At 49.8% G+C, this 20,927-nt stretch overlaps 1 protein-coding gene across 1 annotated transcript in view; it reads right to left on the bottom strand.

Annotated features, from left to right (window-relative positions):
- Nucleotides 1-20,339, bottom strand: part of RIPOR3 (RIPOR family member 3) — a 104,851-nt gene extending 84,512 nt beyond the window's left edge. The window contains exon 1 of the mRNA XM_055266785.2: nucleotides 19,924-20,339. Within this exon, the coding sequence (XP_055122760.2) occupies nucleotides 19,924-19,926 (3 nt within the window). The 5' untranslated portion in view covers nucleotides 19,927-20,339. The remainder of the gene's footprint in view (nucleotides 1-19,923) is intronic.
- Nucleotides 20,340-20,927: the final 588 nt, after the last annotated feature.

The following is a 20,927-nucleotide window of genomic DNA, read 5'->3' as shown; positions in this document are numbered from 1 at the left end:
CAGCAAGCTGCCATGCTGGAGATACCCACATAGAAAAGAACTGAAATCAGCCTCCAGCCACTAATAGATAGATAACTAATAGCAATAGATAACTAATACAGCCACTCATTAGCTCTGCCCCCAGACCAGTTCTTAACCTGTATGTGTGTACCCTCATCTGAAAATGGGAATAATAGCACATCCCCACCATACAGGCTAATTGTGAGGACCACGAAAATGAATGGATGGGTGGACAGGTAGATGGGTAGATGGATGGAAGGATGGTTGGGTGGGTGAATAGATGAATGGGTGGGTGAATGAATGGGTGGATGGATGGATGGATGGATGGATGGATGAGTGGATGGATGAGTGGGTGGATGGGTGGATGAGTGAGTGGGTGGGTATGGGTAAACTGGTGGATGGATAGATGGATCGGTTGAAGGAAGAAAGGACGGATGGACAGGTGGATGAGTAGATGGTTAGGTGGATGGGTGGGTGGATGGATGGATGGGTAGGTGGGTGGGTGGGTGGATGGATGGATGGATGGATGGATGGATGGATGGATGGATGGGTGGATGGGTAGATAGGTGGATGAGTAGATGGTTAGGTGGATGGGTGGATGGGTGGGTGGATGGATGGATGGATGGATGGGTAGGTGGGTGGGTAGGTGATTGGATGGATGGATGGATGGATGGATGGATGGATGGATGGATGGATAGGTGGATGAGTAGATGGTTAGGCGGATGGGTGGATGGGTGGGTGGATGGATGGATGGATGGGTAGGTGGGTGGGTAGGTGATTGGATGGATGGATGGATGGATGGATGGATGGATGGGTAGGTGGGTGGGTGGGTGATTGGATGGATGGAAGGATAGATGGATGGATAGATGGAACCACTGGCTGGAGCCATGTGAATATCACAGAATCAGGAAGTGAAGCCCAATCAGTAAGTCCCGATGGGGCTGTGAATAACCCTCACTGAGCAGCTGTCACAAGGCCAAGCACCTGGCTGTCCCCCTAGGAAAGCCCCTCACCAAGGTGAAGCTCTACCTCCATCCTCACTTTACCCCAGCCAGTTCCTCCTGGGGCTTCAAAGGACCAGTGCTTAGAGCTACCTCTGGTCAGAAGCCAGCAGAGTCCTGCAGTAAAAGGGGTTGGGGCCCCCTGCTGAGCTCGGTACTGAAGAAGAGGCATGGCCAGGCAGCCCAGCACCCTCTGCCCTCCACCCAGCAACCCCCGGGCCAGATTCTGCCATCCTTTTCTCGTTGATTATGTTCCCCACGAGGCTGCTCTTGCCCAAAAGCTGGCCCAACTTGGCACCACAGAGACAAACAAACCAACAGCCACAGCATCTGACAGCCCCAGTAACTGACTCTTTTGGGAAGGCCACGGCCAGCTGGCCTGAGTCCCACAGCCTGACCACAGCTCTGTCAGTGGCCAGTCCTGGGGGCAACAAGGACACAGGGGAAGGGTCAGGCCCCAGCTCTCATGCTGTAACAGACGTCAGGAGAATGGACTTTCCACCTGGATGCACGTCACAGGGCCCAGAACCCTAACAGACATGCATCAGACTTGACACCTCACCCACCACCCCAGGTTTGGCTGCCCATAGAGGTGCACACCTGTCCTCCCATTTCCTTCTGGGCTGGAGCCATGTGAGCAGAAAGGGATGTGAAGACAGATCCTCGATGTCCACAGGTGCGGGGACTGCTTGCCAGCCCATGGCAACTCACCTGTAGCGCATAGAGATTTGGGGGTAAATCCAGTGATGCTGAGTATGTGGGCTGCCCAAGCTGGGTGGCAACCAACCCCAGCATTGAATGTGCTGAGAGCTGGACCGGTGGATGTCCCCACTGCCCTGAGAAGGCTCCTACCTGCTGTGCAGAGGGCAAGGTAAGTCTTGTCCTTGATCTACAGCCAGAAGACAGTGGGGCTGCTTCTCTCTGCGTCCCAGCCTCCACTCTTCCCTAGATACCATCACCACCGTGACAACCACAGTTAACACTTAGTGAAGACCCCAGGTGCCACGCGCCCATGCAATGCCCACAGACCCCTCTGAGGTAGGCCCTGTAATGGTCCCTGTGTTAGGGAGGGGCTGTCCCAGGACCAGCTGGTCAGTGAGGGAGGCAGGATTTGAACCCAGGCAGCCTGGCTTTGGGGCACTGCTCTCTGCCATGTGGCCGGTTCCTACACCCTTGCCAGCTACCCCCTGCAAAGGTGGGCAGCCTGGCTTTGCCCTTCAGGAGCTCCTGATCTCTCTCAGGGGCCTCCAACCCACCCACTGGCTCTCCTTGCTGACAAAGCAACTATTTCCTGGCCCCAAAGCCCCAGTCTCTGGAAATGACCTTCCTTCCTTCTCCAGCTCATGGCTGTGAGCAGCTCCTAACTGCACCCACCCCCAGTCAGCCAAAGCCAGTTACTCCACGTCCAAGATGCAGGCGTGTTAAAATGTAAACGGCCATGCATCATCTGGCAGCATGACCGTTTGCCCCTATCGGGCCCCAGTCAGGCCTCACCACGCCTCCACGCTCTCCTCAGTGTCAAAGAAACAGCCTTGTCCTGCCAGGGCCTTCGCCAGGCCTGGCCTGGGAAGTCAGGGCTCCCTGACCCAATGGAGCGAATCGTTGCCAGCATTTATTTAATAGCATTATCTTGATGATGAATAAATCACACCTTCATGAACCATTTTTCCATTTGTGGCCCCAAGTCAAGACTCCCAAAATGTTACCAGATGTCAGGCATGAAATATACACCCCTGGCAAGCTCTGCCATGCACAGGAGTCACGCTGCTTTCAACCCATGGGAGAGCCGGACATGAGCGTTCCAAGGCAGGAGCAGAACTCCATGTTGGCCATTATAAAGACAAGATTCCTTTTCCCCCGCTTTTTATAGCCTCTCTGGGTAAGATGTGTCTGGAAGGAGGTGTGGGCCAGGAAAGAGCATATGTCCGATGCCTGGGATTCCAGGACAGAAAGTACAGCCGACTCCAAGCTCTTGGGATGGGATTGGAGGGTCTCAAAACCTTGCCAGCTTTGGAGTCAGAGAGAAAAGAGTCCCAATCCCAGATTTACCATTTGCTAACAAATGTGACTTGGGCAAATCAGCTCACCCCTCTGGCCCTCAACAGAGATAATCCTGGGACCTACTTCACAGAGTCACAGAGAGGATTAAATGGGAAGAGGAACAAAAGGAGTTTGGAGAAGTGCCCAGCATATAGTATGCACTGAGCAAATTCTGTAGTAAGAGGAGTATTAGTAATAGCTAATATTGATTAGGTGGTGTTGTGAGTTGAACAGTGTTCCCCCAAAATTCATGTCCACCCAGAGACACAGAATGTGACCATTTGTGGAAATAGGGTCTTTGCAAATGTAATTAGTTAAGACGAGGTCATACTAGATTAGGGTAGGCCCTAAGTCTAATGACTGGTGTCCTTATTAGAAGAGGATAGGGGCTGGGCACAGTGGTTCACACTTGTAATCCCAGTGCTTTAGGAGGCTGAGACAGGAGGATGGCTTGAGCCCAGAAGTTCAAGACCAGCCTGGACAACATACTGAGACCCATCCAGTCTCTAAAAAAGAAACTAAAAGCCAGGTGCAGTGGCTTGCACCTGTAATCCTAGAACTTTGGGAGGCTGAGGCAGGAGGATCACTTGAGGCCAGGAGTTCAAGACCGGCCTGGGCAAAATAGCAAGACCCCATCTCTATTAAAAAATGAATAATAAGTAAAATTAAACTCAAAAAATTTTAAAATTAGCCAGCCATGGTGGGAGGATTGCTTGAGCCCAGGAGTTTGAGGCTGCAGTGAGTTATGATTAGGCCACTGCACTCCAGCTTGAGCAACAGAGTGAGATCCTGTCTAAAAAAAGATGGGACACACAGAAAGTGGTGATGCAAAGATGGTGCAGCTACAAGCTGAGGAACAACAAGGATCCCTGACCACCAGCAGAAACTAAGAGGCAAGAAAGATTCTTCCTTAGAGTCTTCAGAGGGAAAGTGGCCCTGCTGACACCCTGATTTCAAACTTCTAGCATCCGGAACTGTGAAAGAACAAGTTTCTGTTGTTTGAAGCCACCCAGTTGGAGGTGCTTCATTACAGCAGTCCTAGGAAGCTAATACAGGTGGTTACTATGCACTAGGTTCTCCGCATTACAAATGCATCATATGTGTGAATTCACCTAAATCCTCACAACAACCGTAAGAGGTTACTATATCATTTTACAGAGGGAGTGATCAAGACTCAGAGAAGTTAAGGGACTCATAGCTGGATCTAGATTTGAATTTGGTCTACCTGGTCTAAAGCCCACTTTTAAGGACCAACTCTGTGTGCCAAATGCTAGAGCCACTTCCTTGCTCAGTCCTCACCGAACCACACTGTGCTATCTTTATTCACATTTTGCAGTTGAGGAAACAGGTTCAGGCAGGTCTGTCCAAGGCCACCCTATTTAGGGACTGACAAAGCCAGGTTCATCTGACTCCAATGCCAACGCCCATGCTGTTGACCAGACCATCCCTGCCAACTTCCCAATACGAATGCTTTGAGTGGCTCTCGGCCCCCGGGCTGTGGAACACCAGCACACCAGTGCCTGGAGGGCAGCAGCTGTCCAGCAAATGTCTGCTCATTCATTTGTTCACTCATTCAGGGCAAGTCCAACAGCAGACGGGGCAGGAGATCCAGGGCCAGCATCGATGGTGCAGGGAGCCCTCTGGCCCCTTAAATATCCTCAGACAATCCCAGAAATCATTCCTGGGTCTACCCTATATGGGTTTTCTAGAATATACTGCTGAACTGTAGGGTAGTGAGGGAGAGACACAAATACAGGCAAAGCCACACAACAGCGAAGATTCCATCAGGGCAGGAATGTTTTTCCACCAGGAAACAAGAACCAGTTCATCTGAGTTTCTTTGCCTTTTGTCCCAAGACACAAAAATGTCAAAAATGTGCAACGGCTCTGGCCACAGATGGACACTGTATCTCACCCCCATGGGCTGCTTCCTGCATGGGGCTGAAGGTCAGGGTGAAGGTTGCTGCCCTGAGAGCCAGGGGAAGTGGGCCTGCCTCCTGCTGTGTCACGTACTTGCCATGGTGTGTGGGATGAGGCCCATCCTCTCCCAGAATTAAGCTGTAGCTGACTATAAAACCACAGGTGAGGGCTGGGTGTGGGGGCCCATGCCTGTAATCCCAGAACTTTGGGAGGCTAAGGCAGGAGGTTCGCTTGAGCCCAAGAGTTCAAGACCATCCTGGGCAACATAGCGAGACCTCATCTCTACTAAAAATACAAAAATTAGCCAGACATGGTGGTGCATGCCTGTGGTCCCAGCTACTCTGGAGGCTGAGGTAGGAGGATCACTTGAGCCCAGGAGGTCAAGGCTGCAGTGAGCCGTGATCATGCCACTGTACTCCAGCCTGGGCCACAGAGCAATACTCTGTCTCAAAACAAAATAAAAAACCCACAGGTGAGGTCACATCAGGCTTTTCCCCTTTATTCTCCCTAAGGGCTCCACAACATCAGAAATGAGTTCCTCTATCAGTGCCTCCTCCAGATTCTACTATTTTTTATTTTTTTTAGTAGAGGTCTTGCTTATACCCAGGCTGGTTTCAAACTCCTGGGCTCAAGCAATCCTCCTGCCTCAGCCTCCCAAAGTGCTAGGATTACAAGTGTGAGCCACCCACACCCAGCCCAGATACTGCGCCCTGTCCGTCAATCCATTTGCAGTCACTAAGCACCAGCTGCATGCACCGCATTGTGCCAAAGTCTGGAAGGATGCTCACAACTATCAACACAGATAACTAATAATATCAACAATACCACAGTGTAAATGCAAAGCAATATGTGCCTGGTCTCATTTAATTCTCACATCAAACCCGTGGGATACATATCATTAGCACGCTCATTTGCTAGAGAAAACTCAGTTCTGAGGGTGGATGATTTGCCGAGGCCCTGGGAATTTGGCCTAACTCCCTTCATAGGTGGTTGCAAGCGCCTGCGGCCCAGATATACCCATAGATGGGTCATTTTCTCACACCAGCTTATATTTCTTGTGCCAGACACAGGGTCCAAACCCATTTGCATTACGTCTCTGAGACCTCACAAGACCTTCCTGTGAATTTGTTACCATTCTTCTTCTTATTATTGTTTTTTTTTTTTTTTGAGACAGAGTCTCGCTCTTTTGCCCAGGCTGGAGTCCAGTGGCGGGATCGCGGCTCACTGCAAGCTCCGCCTCCCGGGTTCATGCCATTCTCCTGTCTCAGCCTCCCGAGTAGGACTACAGGCACCCGCCACCGCGCCCGGCTAATTTTTGTATTTTTTTTTTAGTAGAGACGGGGTTTCACCGTGTTAGCCAGGATGGTCTCGATCTCCTGACCTCGTGATCCACCCGCCTCGGCCTCCCAAAGTGCTAGGATTACAGGCGTGAGCCACCGCGCCCAGCACTTATTATTATTATTTTCTTGTTTTACTTTTTTTTTTTTTTAGACCGAGTTCTGTTTTTGTTGCCCAGGACTGGGTGCAATGGCACAATCTCGGCTCAGTGCAACCTCCGCCTCCTGGGTTCAAGCGATTCTCCTGCCTCAGCCTCCCGAGTAGCTGGGATTACAGACGCACACCACCACACCTGGCTAATTTTTGTATTTTTAGTAAAAACGGGTTTTCACCATGTTAGTCAGGCTGGTCTCAAACGCCTGACCTCAGGTGATCCACCTACCTTGGCCTCCCAAAGTGCTGGGATTACAGGCGTGAGCCACGACGCCTGGCATTTTTTTTTTTTTTTTTTTTTTTTTTTTTGAGACAGGGTCTCGCTCTGTCACCCAGGCTGGAGTAAAGTGGGGTGTTCTTGGCTCACTGCAACCTCTGCCTGCCTGGTTCGAGCAATTCTCCTGCCTCAGCCTCTCGAGTACCTGGAATTACAGGCACGTGCCAGCACGCCCAGCTAATTTTTGTGTTTTTAGTAGAGACAGGGTTTCACCATGTTGGCCAGGCTCGTCTTGAACTCTCGAACTCCTAACCTCAAGTGATGCACCCGTCCCGACCTCCCAAAGTGCTGGGATTACAGGCGTGAGCCACCGTACCTGGCCTTATTATTCGTCTTCTTAGTCTGCTTTCAGATGAGGACACAGAGCCACAGGAGTTACAAGGGTGGAGGTGCCGGGAAGTCGGAACCAAAATCAGCCTCCTGACTCCCCATCTCATTTTCTCAATCATCATGGGTTTTGCCCCCCAAGAAGAGAACCAGCCACCACGGGTGATAACCGGTGGCCGATATAGCAAAGTGTGTTGGAGCAGAGATCCCAGCGGGCTTCCTAGAGGAAGATCACAAAAAATGGGCACAGCCCACATGGCACAGTACAGGTTGCCTCTCTCCAGTCCACATAAGGGCATTCGCCAGGAACCTGGGGGCTGGGTGGCCTTGGCCCAACCCTCTGAAACTCACCCTGTGGCTCCTCACTCACCAGATGGACACAGCAGGAATCTGTCCCACCTGGCTCAGGGAGGGCCTGCCGCCACCTCCCACCCCACCCCACAGGCCTGTCTGCATGCCAGGCCAGAGCTGGCCGCATGCCCACACATCTCTCCTCGTTCTGCAGGCTCCGGGAAGGAAAGTCTAAGGCCAAGGTTATCATGGGGTTCACGTACCTTAAGGGGTGGGTGGAGGGGTTGGCACACAAGCCACAGATTATTCAATGCAGTGCTATTCGTGATCACAAAAGATCGGAACTGATCTCACGTCCATCATCAGGGGACTGGACTAACATATTTTGGCACAACCACACACGACTCAAGTGTCAAGGGAGGAAGAGTGGGGGAGTCTTGAATAAATAACAAAAGCTGGCGTTGACGGAGGACTTTGCACATGGTGGAGGCTCCTTGCAAGTGCTTTGCATGTTATTAACTCATTTAATCCTTACATCACCCCAGGAGGAGGAACCATTATTATCTCTTTAAAATGACGCCTGTAATCCCAGCACTTTGGGAGGCCCAGGTGGGAAGATCACTTGAGTTCAGGAGTTCAAGACCAGCCTGGGCAACAAAGTGAGATCTCATCTCTATAAAAAATTCAAAAAATTAGCCAAGCCTGGTTGTCCACACCTGTAGTACTAGCTATTCAGGAAGCCAAGGTGGGAGGATTGCTTGAGCCCAGGAATTCGAGGCTGCAGTGAGCCAGGATTGCACCACTACACTCTAGCCTGGGTGACAAAGCAAGATCCTGTCTCAAAAAAAAAAAAAAAAAAAAAAAAAAAATATATATATATATATATATATATACACACACACACACAGAGAGAGACATATATATATATACACATATAATATTTTAAAATATTATATATCTCAAAAAATTATATATATAATATTTAAAAATATATAAAATGAGGGTGCCACTTGGTTGAGTTTATGGTTAAAAAAAAGAATAAAATTAAAAAAAAAAAAAAACAAAAAAACAGAGGCACCAAGAAGTGAAGTTTCTTGCCCCAGGTTCATGGCCAACAAACAGTGGACTGGGCCCGGCACGGTGGCCCACACCTGTAATCCCAGCAATTTGGGATGCTGAGGCGGGAGGATTGCTTGAGTTCAGGAGTTCAAGACCAGCCTGGGCAACATGGCAAAACCCCGTCTCCACTGGTGTGGTGGCTCACGCCTGTAATCCCAGCACTTTGGGAGGCTGAGGCAGGCAGATCACAAGGTTGGGAGATCGAGACCATCCTGGCAAACATGGTGAAACCCTGTCTCTACTAAAAATACAAAAAAAAAAAAAAAAAATTAGCCGGGCGTGGTGGCGCTCACCTGTAGTCCTAGCTACTCGGGAGGCTGAGGCAGGAGAATCACTTGAACCTGCGAGGTGGAGGTTGCAGTGAGCCGAGATCGCGCCACTGCTCTCGGGCCTGGGCAACAGAGTGAGACTCTGTCTCAAAAAAAAAAAAAAAAAAGTCTCTACTAAAAAACTGCAAAAAAGTAGCCAGGCGTGGTGGCATACACCTGTAGTCCCAGCTACCCGGAGGCTGAAGTGGGAGGATCACCTGAGCTCAAGAGGTTGAGGCTGCAGCAAGCCGAGATCTCACCACTGCACTCCAGCCTGGCAACCAGAGTGAGATCCTGTCTCAAAACAAACAGACAAATAAACAGTAGACCTGGAATTCGGTGCAAGCAGCAGGGCCAGATCCATGCTTGGTCCTATCCTCACAGCATCTCTGTTTTGTCCTGGGTCCCTTTGCCAGGAGCTCCCTGGAACGTGGAAAGGAAGAGAAGCGTGCAGACAAGCGTCAGCACCCCCACCCTCCGCTGGCCTTGGGGAGCAGGTGTCATTAGATGAGGCTCAACTGAAGCCTGCATCTGAAACAGATTCTCATAACTCAGGCGCTGTGGTAGCCAACTTCTCTCTACAGTCAATTACGGCCAGTGGGGCCCACTGATTATTTTTATAGCCTTTCCTGGAGTCATGACAAGGAAAACTAAATGATCCACAGGACCCCTTTCATCACTAACAGCCGGGTTTCACGGTTGGGGGTGGAGGAAGGAAAGAAAAATCACTTTTTTCCCCACTTTGAGTTAATCAACAGAACTCAAGTCTGGGCAGCCAATATGTTGGTGTTGAGAAAAGCTGTTCTCAAGCAGAACTAATTGGCAACAGAAATGGAATTTTCTTCCCCACCTCTCTAAAAAATATAAACATGCTTTATCCCAGAGAATTACCCTTCAGAATAGGTATTGCAGAAGTGTTGTGTGCAGCCGCCTGTGCGTGGCTGGTAATCTCACGCCGACCTGGCCAAAGGCTGCCTGTGCTGGTTACAGCTAAACCAGAGCAGCCTCTTTCGCAATATAATGGTCACGAAGGTCAGTGGCCCAAACCAGCCCAGCCAGCCCAGAGTGGACACTTGCTTTCCTGATGCCCAGCACCTATCTCCTACTCCTATGAAGAGCCTTTGGCTTTTGTTGGGTCAGGGAGTGGGAGGGCACCCTGATTTGCAGGTACAAGTGTGAGTGGCATGATACCCCCTCAACTCCAGAGATGAGCTCTGACAGGCGTAAACCAAAGAACATATCCCAGGGAAATTTCAAGAAGGGGCATACAACCTAACAAGAAACAATAGCTGGCACAGTGGCTCACACCTTAATCCAGGACTTTGGGAGGCTAAGGCGGGTGAATCTATTTCAGCTCAGGAGTTTGAGACCAGCCTGATCAACAAAGTGAGACCCCAGTCTCTGCAAAAAATAAAAACTGGCTGGGCGTGGTGGTGCATGCCTGTAGTCCCAGCTACTTGGGAGGCTGAGATGGGAGGATCTGCTTGAGCCCGGGAGGTAGAGGCTGCAGTGAGCCAAGATTGCACCACTGCACTCCAGCCTGGGCGACAAAGCCAAACCCTGTCTCAAAAAAAAAAAAAAAAAGAAAAGAAACAATAAGGCACGAGAAAAAAAAAAAAAAAAACATATAATGAGGCTTCTGGAAAAGATAGCTTTTTTTATTTTAGAGAAATTGAGGTTCAAAGATGTGATGTAACTGCTCAGAGGTACACAGTGAGGTGGTAGGGGATCCAGGGTTTGAATCCAAGTCTGTAGGACAGAGGAGTTTGCAACCCTTAACTGCAGGCGCTACTGAAAGGCAGCAGAAACCTTGGAGGAAGCCAGAAGAGCTGGATTCAAACCCAGTTCTGCCATTTACTCCCTGTGTAATTGCAGGCAAGTCACTTAACCTCTCTGTTCCTCAGTTTCCATATCTGTAAAGTGGGGCTTCTAAGGGCACCTCCATTTGCAAGATCTGAGAGGTAAATAATTAATAGCAATATCTGTAAAGTGCATGCAACAGTGCCTGTCACGGACCAAGGATTCGCCCCTTCCCCACCACACCGTTTCCCACACGCGGTGATAACCAGACCAAATAAAAGAAAGTGGAGTGGAGGAAGGAATAGTTGACGTTATCAGATCTGTAATCCCTACCCCATGTATTCCTTTCTGTAGCACAGCTGCCAGGCTTGGTTCTCCTGCAGGAGAAGCTGTGCCACAAAGATGTGGGACGTCACAAACACGCAGCCCATTCAAGGCTTTTGGACATTCCAGCCCCGTCGTTGGTGTCAGTCAAGATGTAGGGGAAATTCCACTCATTCAGGTGGCAAAAAGTAAGACATCTGACAAATGCCATGTGTAGAGGGTGGCTTGTGAATTGGTACAACCATTAGAAGATAATTCAGCATACGATTTCATATTCCAGCCATTCTACTTCCAGGTACATACTTGAGACACACTCCTGTATGTGTGCAATAGGACAGTACAAGAACCCTCAAAGCAGAACCGTGCATATAGCAAACAAAACTGACAAATGGAAACAACCCACGTGGTCATAGACAGGAAAAATAAATGCTGGTAGGCCATGGAATAGTACACAGCAAAGTGAATGAACAACAAGTGACATGCAATTATATCAATGAATTTTAGCAATAAAATGATTTATAAAAATGTAAGTGCCAGGAGCTGGGCACCATGGCTCACACCCATAATCCCCACCTCCCGGGCATCCCACTTTGGGATGCTAAGGCAGGCTGATTGCTTGAGGCCAGGAATTCAAGGCCAGCCTGGGCAATATGCAACATGGCAAAGCCCCATCTCTACAAAAAAGTAGCCGGGTGTGGTGGTGCACGCCTGTAGTCCCAGCTACCAGGGAGGCTGAGGTGGGAGGGTCACCTGAACCCAAGAAGTCGAGGCTACAGTGAGCTGAGATTGCACCACTGCACTCCAGCCTGGGTGACAGAGTGAGACCCTACCTCAAAATATGTGTGTGTGTGTGTGTGTGTGTGTGTGTGTCTGCGTGTATGTGCCAGAAGACAAGATATATCTTTATGTAAAGTTCAAACAGCAGTAAAAGTAAATGATATATTATTTTGGCATACATGTAAGTGATAAAACTTTTTTTTTTTTGAGACAGAGTTTCACACTTGTCACCCAGGCTGGAGTGCAGTGGTGCGATCTTGGCTCACTGCAACCTCCACCTGCCAGGTTCAAGTAATTCTCCGGCCTCAGCCTCCCTAGTAGCTGGGTTTACAGGCATGCGCCACCACACCCAGCTAATTTTGTATTTTTAGTAGAGACGGGGTTTCTCCATGTTGGTCAGGCTGGTCTCGAACTCCTGACCTCAGGTGATCCTCCCGCCTTGGCCTCCCAAAGTACTGGGATTACAGGCGTGAGCCACTGTGCCTGATGATAAAACTATTTTTTTAAGCAAGGGAAATTGAGAAGATGAAAATGTTCTGGAAATGGATGGCGCTGATAATTGCACAACATTGTGAATGTATGTAATGCCGCTGAATCGTACCCTTAAAATGGCTAAAGTGATAAATTCTATGTTTTTTACCACAATTTTTAGAAAGGCAAGGGAAAGCTAAACACAGAATTCAAGATAGCAGCTACTACCACAGTGAGAGAGGGAGGGAGGCAAGATGGGAAAAGAGTTCGGAAGTTGATATAAAATGGTTGTCTGAGTTTCAGCACGCAGGCGGGGCCATGGGTTCACAGGCGTTTATCATTTTATAAATAGCTATAAAGAGATTGTTAGATGGAAGGGTAGGTGGAGCTGTTCAGGTGCCCTTTCAGTATGTCATTATGGAATTATGAATCATTCAATCCTACTTACTTTTTCTTTTTTTTTTTTTTCTTTGAGACGGAGTCTCACTCCATTGGCCAGGTTGGAGTGCAGTGGCGAGATCTCAGTTGCTGCAACCTCCAGCTCCTGGGTTCAAGTGATTCTTGTGCCTCAGCCTCCCGAGTAGCTGGGATTACATGTTCGTGTCACCACACCTGACTTATTTTTGTGTTTTTAGTAGAGACGGGCTGTCTCTACTCCTGTTGGCCAGACTGGTATCAAACTCCTGACCTCAGGTGATCCACCCGCCTCGGCCTCCCAAAGTACTGGGATTACAGGTGTGAGCCACCACACCTGGTCAATTCTACTTACTTGAGGTCCATTTTTAAAATTCTAGAGGAGGCCGGGTGCAGCGTCTCACACCTGTAATCTCAGAACTTTGGGAGGCCAAGGCAAGTGGATCACCTGAAGTCACTAGTTCAAGACCAACCTGGCCAACATAGCAAAACCCTGTCTCTACTAAAAATACAAAAATTAGTCAAGCGTGGTAGTGTGCACCTATAATCCCAGCTACTCGGGAGGCTGAGGCAGGAGAATCACTTGAACCCGGGAGGCAGAGGTTGCAGTGAGCCGAGATTGCACCATTGTACTTCATCCTGGGCAACAGAGTGAGGCTCCATCTCAAAAAAAAATAAATCCCTACCTTCAGGAAATTCACATTCCAGCAGGGGACACTTAAGAAAATAAGAATATATATGTATGTTAGATGATGAGACGTGTGTGGTAAGGAGAAAAATAAACCAGAAAAGGGATGAAGAAGACCAGGGAGTGAAGGAAGGCTGTAATTTTAAATGGAGAGTCAGGATGGCCTCACTGCGAAGATGATGTTTGTGTAAAGACCTGGGTGATATGAATAAGTGGGCCACGTGGATATCTGAAGAATGAGCACCCAGGCAGAGAGAAAAGTGATTGCAAAGGTCCTGGGGCAGGACTGTACCCCACCTCAAGAACAGCAAGTGTGGGGAGTGGGAAGGAGGAGAGATAAGGTTAGAGAGGCCCGGGCCCTGCAGGCCTTGTGGGCCGTGGTGAGGACTTTGCCTCTGCTCTGGGCAAGGTGGGACCAGGGCTGTAGATAGGAGGTGTCCTGAACACAGAAGGAACTGGATCTAATTTCATTTTAACAGGACACTGCTGGCTGCACACAGAGAGTAGACCAGGAGGGAGGCAAGAGGAGAAGCAGAGACACCGGTGAGGAGGCAACTGCAATAGTCCAGAGAGAGACACCGTGGCTGCTGGGGCTAGGGTGGAGGGAGCGGAGGTGACACAGAGCTGTCAGCTTCTGGGTGCAGGTTGACAGGGGAGACAACGGAATTTCTTTTTTGTTCCTCTTTGTTTGTTTTTGAGACAGTGTCTCATTCTGTCACTCAGGCTGGATTGCAGTGGCACAAACATAGCTCATTGCAGCTTCAACTTCCTGGGCTCAAGTGAGCCTCCTGCCTCAGTTTCCCGAGTATCTGGGACCACAGGTGCATGCAACCACACCCAGCTAATTTTTTAAAATATGTTTGTAGAGACAAAGGTCTTGCTATGTTGACCAGGCTGGTCTTGAACTCCTGGTCTCAAGCGATCCTCCTGCCTTGGCCTCCCAAAGTGCTGAGATTGTAGGTGTGAGCCACCACGTCCAGTGTAGAATTTCTTTTTTGCTGGAAAGTGGGAGAGGCTGGGCTCTATTTGAGTGTTTAAGGGTCAAGAAAGTTTGAGACCTGGTTATAAAGTAGAGACACGGCCATCCAAACTGAGCCCTTCTTGAGAGCTAATGATGGAATAGAATTTTTTTTTTTTTGAGACGGAGTCTTGCTCTGTCACCCAGTGCAGCAGCGCGATCTCAGCTCACTGCAACCTCCGCCTCCCAAGTTCAAGCGATTCTCCTGCCTCAGCCTCCCGAGTAGCTGGGATTACAGGAGCCCGCCACTGCGCCTGGCTAATTTTTGTATTTTTAGTAGAGACAGGGTTTCACCATCTTGGTCAGGCTTGTCTTGAACTCCTGACCTCGTGATCCACCTGCCTCGGCTTCCCAAAGTGCTGGGAATTCAGGCATGAGCCACTGCGCCTGGCCTGATGGGATAGAATTTTTTTAAAAATAGGCTGGGCACAGTGGCCCACACCTGTAATCTTAGCACTTTGGGAGGCCAAGGTGGGCGGATCACCTGAGGTCAGGAGTTTGAGACCAGCCTGGCCAACATGGCGAAACCCCCGTCTCTACTAAAAATACAAAAATCAGGCATGGTGGCATGTGCCTGTAATTCCAGCTACTCGGGAGGCTGAGGCAGGAGAATCTCTTAAACCTGGGAGGCAGAGGTTGAAGTGAGCCGAGATCGCGCCGCTGCACTCTAGCCTGGGTGACAGAACGAGATTCTATCTCAAAAAAAAAACAAACCCTGCTCTTCTAGGACTTCTGTGATGTGGGCATTAAAATGAATGTTTTAGGTCTTCATGGGCTCACATAGAAAAATGTCCAGGATACCTGTTGGTTGAAAGAAGGAAGATGCAGAATAAAATGTATAGAATGGTCCCATTTTTGAAAATTAAAATTACATGAAAAAGAAAAAAATAGGAATGAGGTGAGTGAATGGCCTGAAAGCATAGACGCCTGGCTCTTAACAGAGGTGGCCCAGGGTGAGTACAGGAGACACTGAGGTTTAAACTCAGGCTCGCCCTTCCTACCTCGCAAAACAATAAAACATGCATGCTTGGGGCCGGGCACAGTGGCTCAAGCCTGTAATTCCAGCACACTTCGGAGGCCTACGTGGGTAGATCACCTGAGGTCAGGAGTTCGAGACGAGCCTGACCAATATGGTGAAACCCCGTCTCTACTAAAAATACAACAATTAGCCAGGTGTGTTGGCGGGCACCTGTAGTCCCAGCTACTCGGGAGTTCCTGAGACAGAAGAATCACTTGAACCCAGGAGGCGGAGGTTGCAGTGAGCTGAGATCGCACCACTGCACTCCAGCCTGGGCGACAGAGCGAGACTCTGTTAAAAAAAAAAAAAAAAGAAAAGAAAAAAAGTGCACGTTTTTTAGTTCTCTTTTAAACTGCTGTGGGCATGGTTCGCCTCTTGTACTGCAGTTGTGCTTCTCTTAGCTAATGTCCCAGCTGGGCCTCCTTGGCCTGGACTATAAGATAGCGGAACTTGGGAATGAGAAATATTTTCCTCTCGTGCTTGCTGGCTTAGGCTCTTAGAATTGGATAGGGCCCACCTGGCTCCTAGAGTTTCTAAAAATAGCAAACTGTCTGAACTTTCCTATAGGTTTGGCTTAGCCGTTCCTCTGACTTGTTCCAAGATGCCATTTCTGTTAGGGCATCATTCGCTGTGCATGAAAACAAAGAACGGTAGGAGAGAGACGTGAAACGGAACAGGACTAATCGGGAGCTGCTGCGGAAGGGCTCAAAACGCCCTGCGAAGGCAGACACAGTGGACGCAATGGAGAGTGCGTCCCAGGGCCTTTGTCGCTGGTGGAGCTGGGGCCCGGATGCTGCTAGTGTAGACAGGATCTCTACCCCACCAGATCGCTCTGCATCCACTCCAATGCTTCGGGCAAGAGAGAGGAGTTTGGCTGCTGGTTTAAGTGAGAGGAGGAAGTTGAAAGATTTGCATCCAAGGCCTGTGCCTGGGGTCTGAATTCCTTTGGAAGAGGACTGAGGAGTGTTCAGGAGACGATTTTTGACAACCCAGATACAACCATAGATGCTGTGGAACCAGTGGTGTCTGGCAAAGGTTTAGCAACCAGCTCTCCAAGGGAAAGTGAGTGTGTGGTGCACAGGTGTGCATGGGCGACTACATATATTTGCATATCCACACACACATATACTTCGGTTTATTACAAATTGTGATGATGTAGGCTGGGCGCAGTGGCTCATGCCTGTAATCCCAACACTTTGGGAGGCTGAGGTGGGTGGATCACTTGAGGTTAGGAGTTCGAGACCAGCCTGGCGAAACCCCGTGTCTACCAAAAATATAAAAAACTAGCCAGGCGTGGTAGCAGGCGTCTGTACTCTCACCTACTCGGGAAGCTGAGACAGGAGAATTGCTTGAACCTGGGAGTCGGAAGTTGCAGTGAGCCATGATTGCGCCACTGTCCTCCAGCCTAGGTGACAGAGTGTGACTCCATCTCAAAAAAAAAAAAAAAATTGTATTGATGTAAAGGATGTGCAGCACACAATTTACAAATAAAAATAAAACTTGCAATACCGTTTTTTTTTGTAAATGTAATATAATCATTTCACTCACAGGTAGCAGTTTTGTTGATTTTTGCCCCCAGCAAAATCTGTAATCAACCTGTGGCTACAATTGATAAAAGAGTGTAAATCTTCAGAAATGCCAGTTAATACTTTCCTTTCTAAAAAATTTCTAATTATTTGTTTATTTATTTTATTTTTTTGAGACAGTGTCTTGCTCTGTGGCCCAGGCTGGAGTGCAATGGTGAGATCACAGCTCATGGCAGCCTCGACCTCTTGGGCTCAAGCAATCCTCCCACCTCAGCCTCCTGAGTAGCTGGGACTACAGGCATGCACCACCACACTCGGCTAGTTTTTTCTCAAATTATTTGTAGAAATGGGGTCTTGTTATGTTGCCCAGGCTGGTCTCAAACTCTTGGGCTCAAATGATCCTCCTGTCTCGGCCTCCCAAAATGCTGGGATTACATGCGTGAGTCACCACACTCAGCCTTGACTACCTTTGTTTTTCATAGAATTTATTTAATTGTAAGATCATATAATTTAATTTTTAACAATGGCTGTGTTTAACAACCCGTTCACCTAATTCCTGAAAATCTGACAATCAGCTTTCACAAGCTGGTACAAGCTGGCTCCAGCACACCTCTGTGTGGGGAAAACATGGCAAAGAATATCACCCAACTGAGGAGGAAGCCACTCTCTTCACATCTGCCCAGAACCCAGGGTATCTCAAGCACTAAACAGTGGGAAGCTTTGGGAGTTTACAGAGATGGCACCATGGACGCTGCTGTGCTGGGCAGGGAAGTATCTCCAAATGGCCTCAGAGGAAAGAGGAAGCAGGAAGGATGAATAAAACAAGAGACTGGTTCACAAAGGCACGTGAAAACCCCTTTGGAGCTCCCCAGGAAGAACTGGGGGACCCTGGGGGAGCACTGAGGTTCTAATGGGGAAAACCTCAGCAACCAGTAGGCATCTGGGTCAAATCACTTAGCACAAACGCTGAGCCACAAAATCATGATACGCTTTCAACAACCCATTAGGCACCTCAGAAGCTGCAGGGCCATAGGGTTGTTACAACTGACACCCGTGCAGATGGTACCACAGGCCATCAGCCCTTTTCCCCAAGTCCACCTTCATTCCCGCCTCCTCCAGCGCCATCCTGGACTTCTCTAGGGAAGTGGTGGGGAGATTTTCCTCCTCTCCAAACTTCTTTTTTTTGTTTTGTTTTGTTTGAGATGAAGTCTCGTTCTGTTGCCCAGGCTGGAGTGCAGTGGCACGATCTTAGCTCACTGCACCTCTGCCTCCCCAGTTCAAGCAATTCTCCTGCCTCAGCCTCCCGAGTAGCTGGGACTATAGGCACGCAACACCACAGCCAGCTAATTTTTGTATTTTTAGTAGAGATGAGGTTTCACCATGTTGGCCAGGCTAGTCTGAAACACCTGACTTCACGTGATACGCCTGCCTTGGCCTCTCAAAGTGCTGAGATTACAGGCGTGAGCCACCGCGCCCAACCTCACTCCAAACTTCATCTTACTCTCAGACACCCTCACCCAGTTCAGAGCTTAAGCGCTTTTCAACCAGACTCATGGAATCTCAGGGTTGCAGAGAGATTTTAGAGGTTTCCTAAAATAATCCCTTTGTTTTAAAGATGAGGAAGCTGAGAGAAGGGAAGTGACTTGCTCAAGGTCACAAAGAAAATCCAGGGTTGAACTGGGTAGGGTGACCAATTGTCCCGGTTTACCTGGGACTGGGGGGGCTTCTGGACAAGTTGCTCCCAGAGCTGAGACCACAACTCAGGGCTGACTTGTCCCCAAGGTGGGTGGTGGGGGGTTCACAGCCAGTCCCTGAAAGGAAAGGAGGCCTGGATCAGTACAGAGCTGCTTCGGGATGGAATTTTCCAAGGGAAGAAAAAAGAAAAGGCCACATCTGGGTGCTGGGACCTTTCACTCTGGCCTGATGCCTGGAACCCCAGGGATTCCCCACCTGCTGTGTGTTTCCTGGCCCTTAAGTGTAACCTGCACCCTCCCTTTCCGTGCCAGGGAGACACGAGCTGACTTTATCTGTCTCTTATCTCTTGGCTGCTGCCAGCCACAGCTGCAGGGATATATATGCAAATAGCTTACGATAATATTAATATGTGATTCCCCCCAGGGGAGGCATGTGGAAAGCGCTGTATGCGTTTCACAATTCTGTTTCATCCAAAAACGCTGCACGGGCCCAGAGTGATTCGAAACAGATTTTCTGCAAAGGCAAAATAAAATTGGAACAAAACCTAGTTGAGGCATATGCCAGTTTCCCTGCCCCCAGCTCTCTCCACCTCTGACATATTAACCCTCTTCTCTCATGCCCCCAGGAGCCTCCTACCACAAGGCAGCAAATCTAGGAAATTGCACTGGGCACTCGTCATTCAAGCCTGGAGCCCCTGCCCCATCCCAGGGCAGCCAGCCTCCACCCTGGGCTGACACATCCTTTAGAGAGTAAAAGGCTGCTTGCCGGTGTCAGCCTGTCACTCCTTCTGTCCCACCTCTGCCTCCCTCCTGCAGGTAATGCTCCATCCATACCTCCTTCTCCTTCACCCCTGCTGCTTGGGGTAATTGCAGAACCATGGAGCACAGAATACAGAATACTGGGGGTGTGCAGGAGAGTTTAGCCAAAGCAAAATCGGAAAAACCTAGGTCTTTTCTCATTTCTGCCACTGACGGGCTGTGTGACCTCAGCAAGTCACTTCGCTTCTCCCAGCTGCTGTTTCCTCAGTGTACAATGAGGACACCAATAATACTTACCCCACAGGGGGCTTACTGGGATTTCCCGAGCCAACGCTTCAAAAATGCCTACACAGTGCCTGGCATATAGAAGATGCACAAGGAATAGCTGTCATCATGAGAATCTCTTAAAGATCACCTAGTTCAATCACTGTTTTAGAAATGGACAAATGGAGGCCTGGAGAGGGCAAATAACTTGCCTAAGGCCACACAGCACGATACCACCATCCCATCTCAGCCTCAACCCAGGTTCCCTCTTCCGGCCCTGGGAGCTCCAGGTGGCCTGTGAGGAAGGGCTGCCTCCTCCCGTCACCCCCAGCTCCATAGGTCTGTCCACACAAGGCGGCGTCACGGCACACATGGGGAGCAGTCACTTCACACTCACCATCGAGCAGGTCTGGACACTCAAGTGCAGTCCCGCCGCCCTCCTTGCAGCTGCCTCACTTTCTCTATCGCCGCCAGCAAGCGTCTGCTCCCATCTGGCCTGGGACTCCCGGACTTGAGCTAGGGCTCTGCAAAGTCCATCCACACTGGCCACCAGCCTCTGGTCCCGCTCTCTGGGAAGATCGCCTTGAGGACCTGCTGCACCCCTAGTCTTCCTTCTGGTGCAGGGAGGCCGGTGTCCTGCCGGGCTCTGATAATGCAGCCGGGACTCTTATCTGGCCTGTGTCAGGGTGCAGGCGGCCATGGAGCTGGGGTTCCAGGAAGCCCTCCTGGGGCCCCCCAGCCGGCCCGCTCCCCCCGGATGCCTCCTGCTGCTCTGGACGCGGCCGATTGCTTGTCAGTGTCACTCCCAGCTCTGCCGGGGGGAATTCCATGCTGGCCCCCAGCAGGCGGGGCCCCCACCCCTTCACGTCCCACCCCCCACTCCCATTTTGGCAAGGGGACTGGGAAAAGGCAGCTAATTTCAAGTCCGCACAGCTTTTGTGGTCGTGTCCTGAATCCTCCACGATTAATCACAGACCATCTGATTTCTGCTTTGCCTCAGAGAGGGGCGGAGGGGACGCCTGCAAGTTTCTGTTTACTCCATTCTGCACCAGGCTGCGTGCTAATCACAAACAGACTGGGACGCAGCCTACCCCTCCTAAACTGCTCTTGGCCACCCCCTCCCTCCTCCAGCCCTCTCCTTCCTCTTCTTACCTTGTCACTTTCCTCCAGCCCCTTCCTCTTTCTCCTTTCCCTCCTTTCTTTCCCCCTTCCCATCTGTCCCCCTCCAGTCCAGATCTGATCCATTGCATACCCCTTCCTTCCGTCCTGGGTTTCCCCGAAGCCCCTTTCCCCCTTTGCGCCTCCCACTTCTCCTAGAATGAGAGTCAGCTTGGTTCTTTCCTTTACATCCGTTAGTGAGGGTCAGGCTCTTTTGTTATGTTTTTTTTTTCTTTTTTTATA

Source organism: Symphalangus syndactylus, chromosome 24 (genome assembly GCF_028878055.3).
Source record: "Symphalangus syndactylus isolate Jambi chromosome 24, NHGRI_mSymSyn1-v2.1_pri, whole genome shotgun sequence".
Lineage (NCBI taxonomy): Eukaryota > Metazoa > Chordata > Mammalia > Primates > Hylobatidae > Symphalangus > Symphalangus syndactylus.
This window is presented reverse-complemented; position numbering and strand designations above follow the sequence as displayed.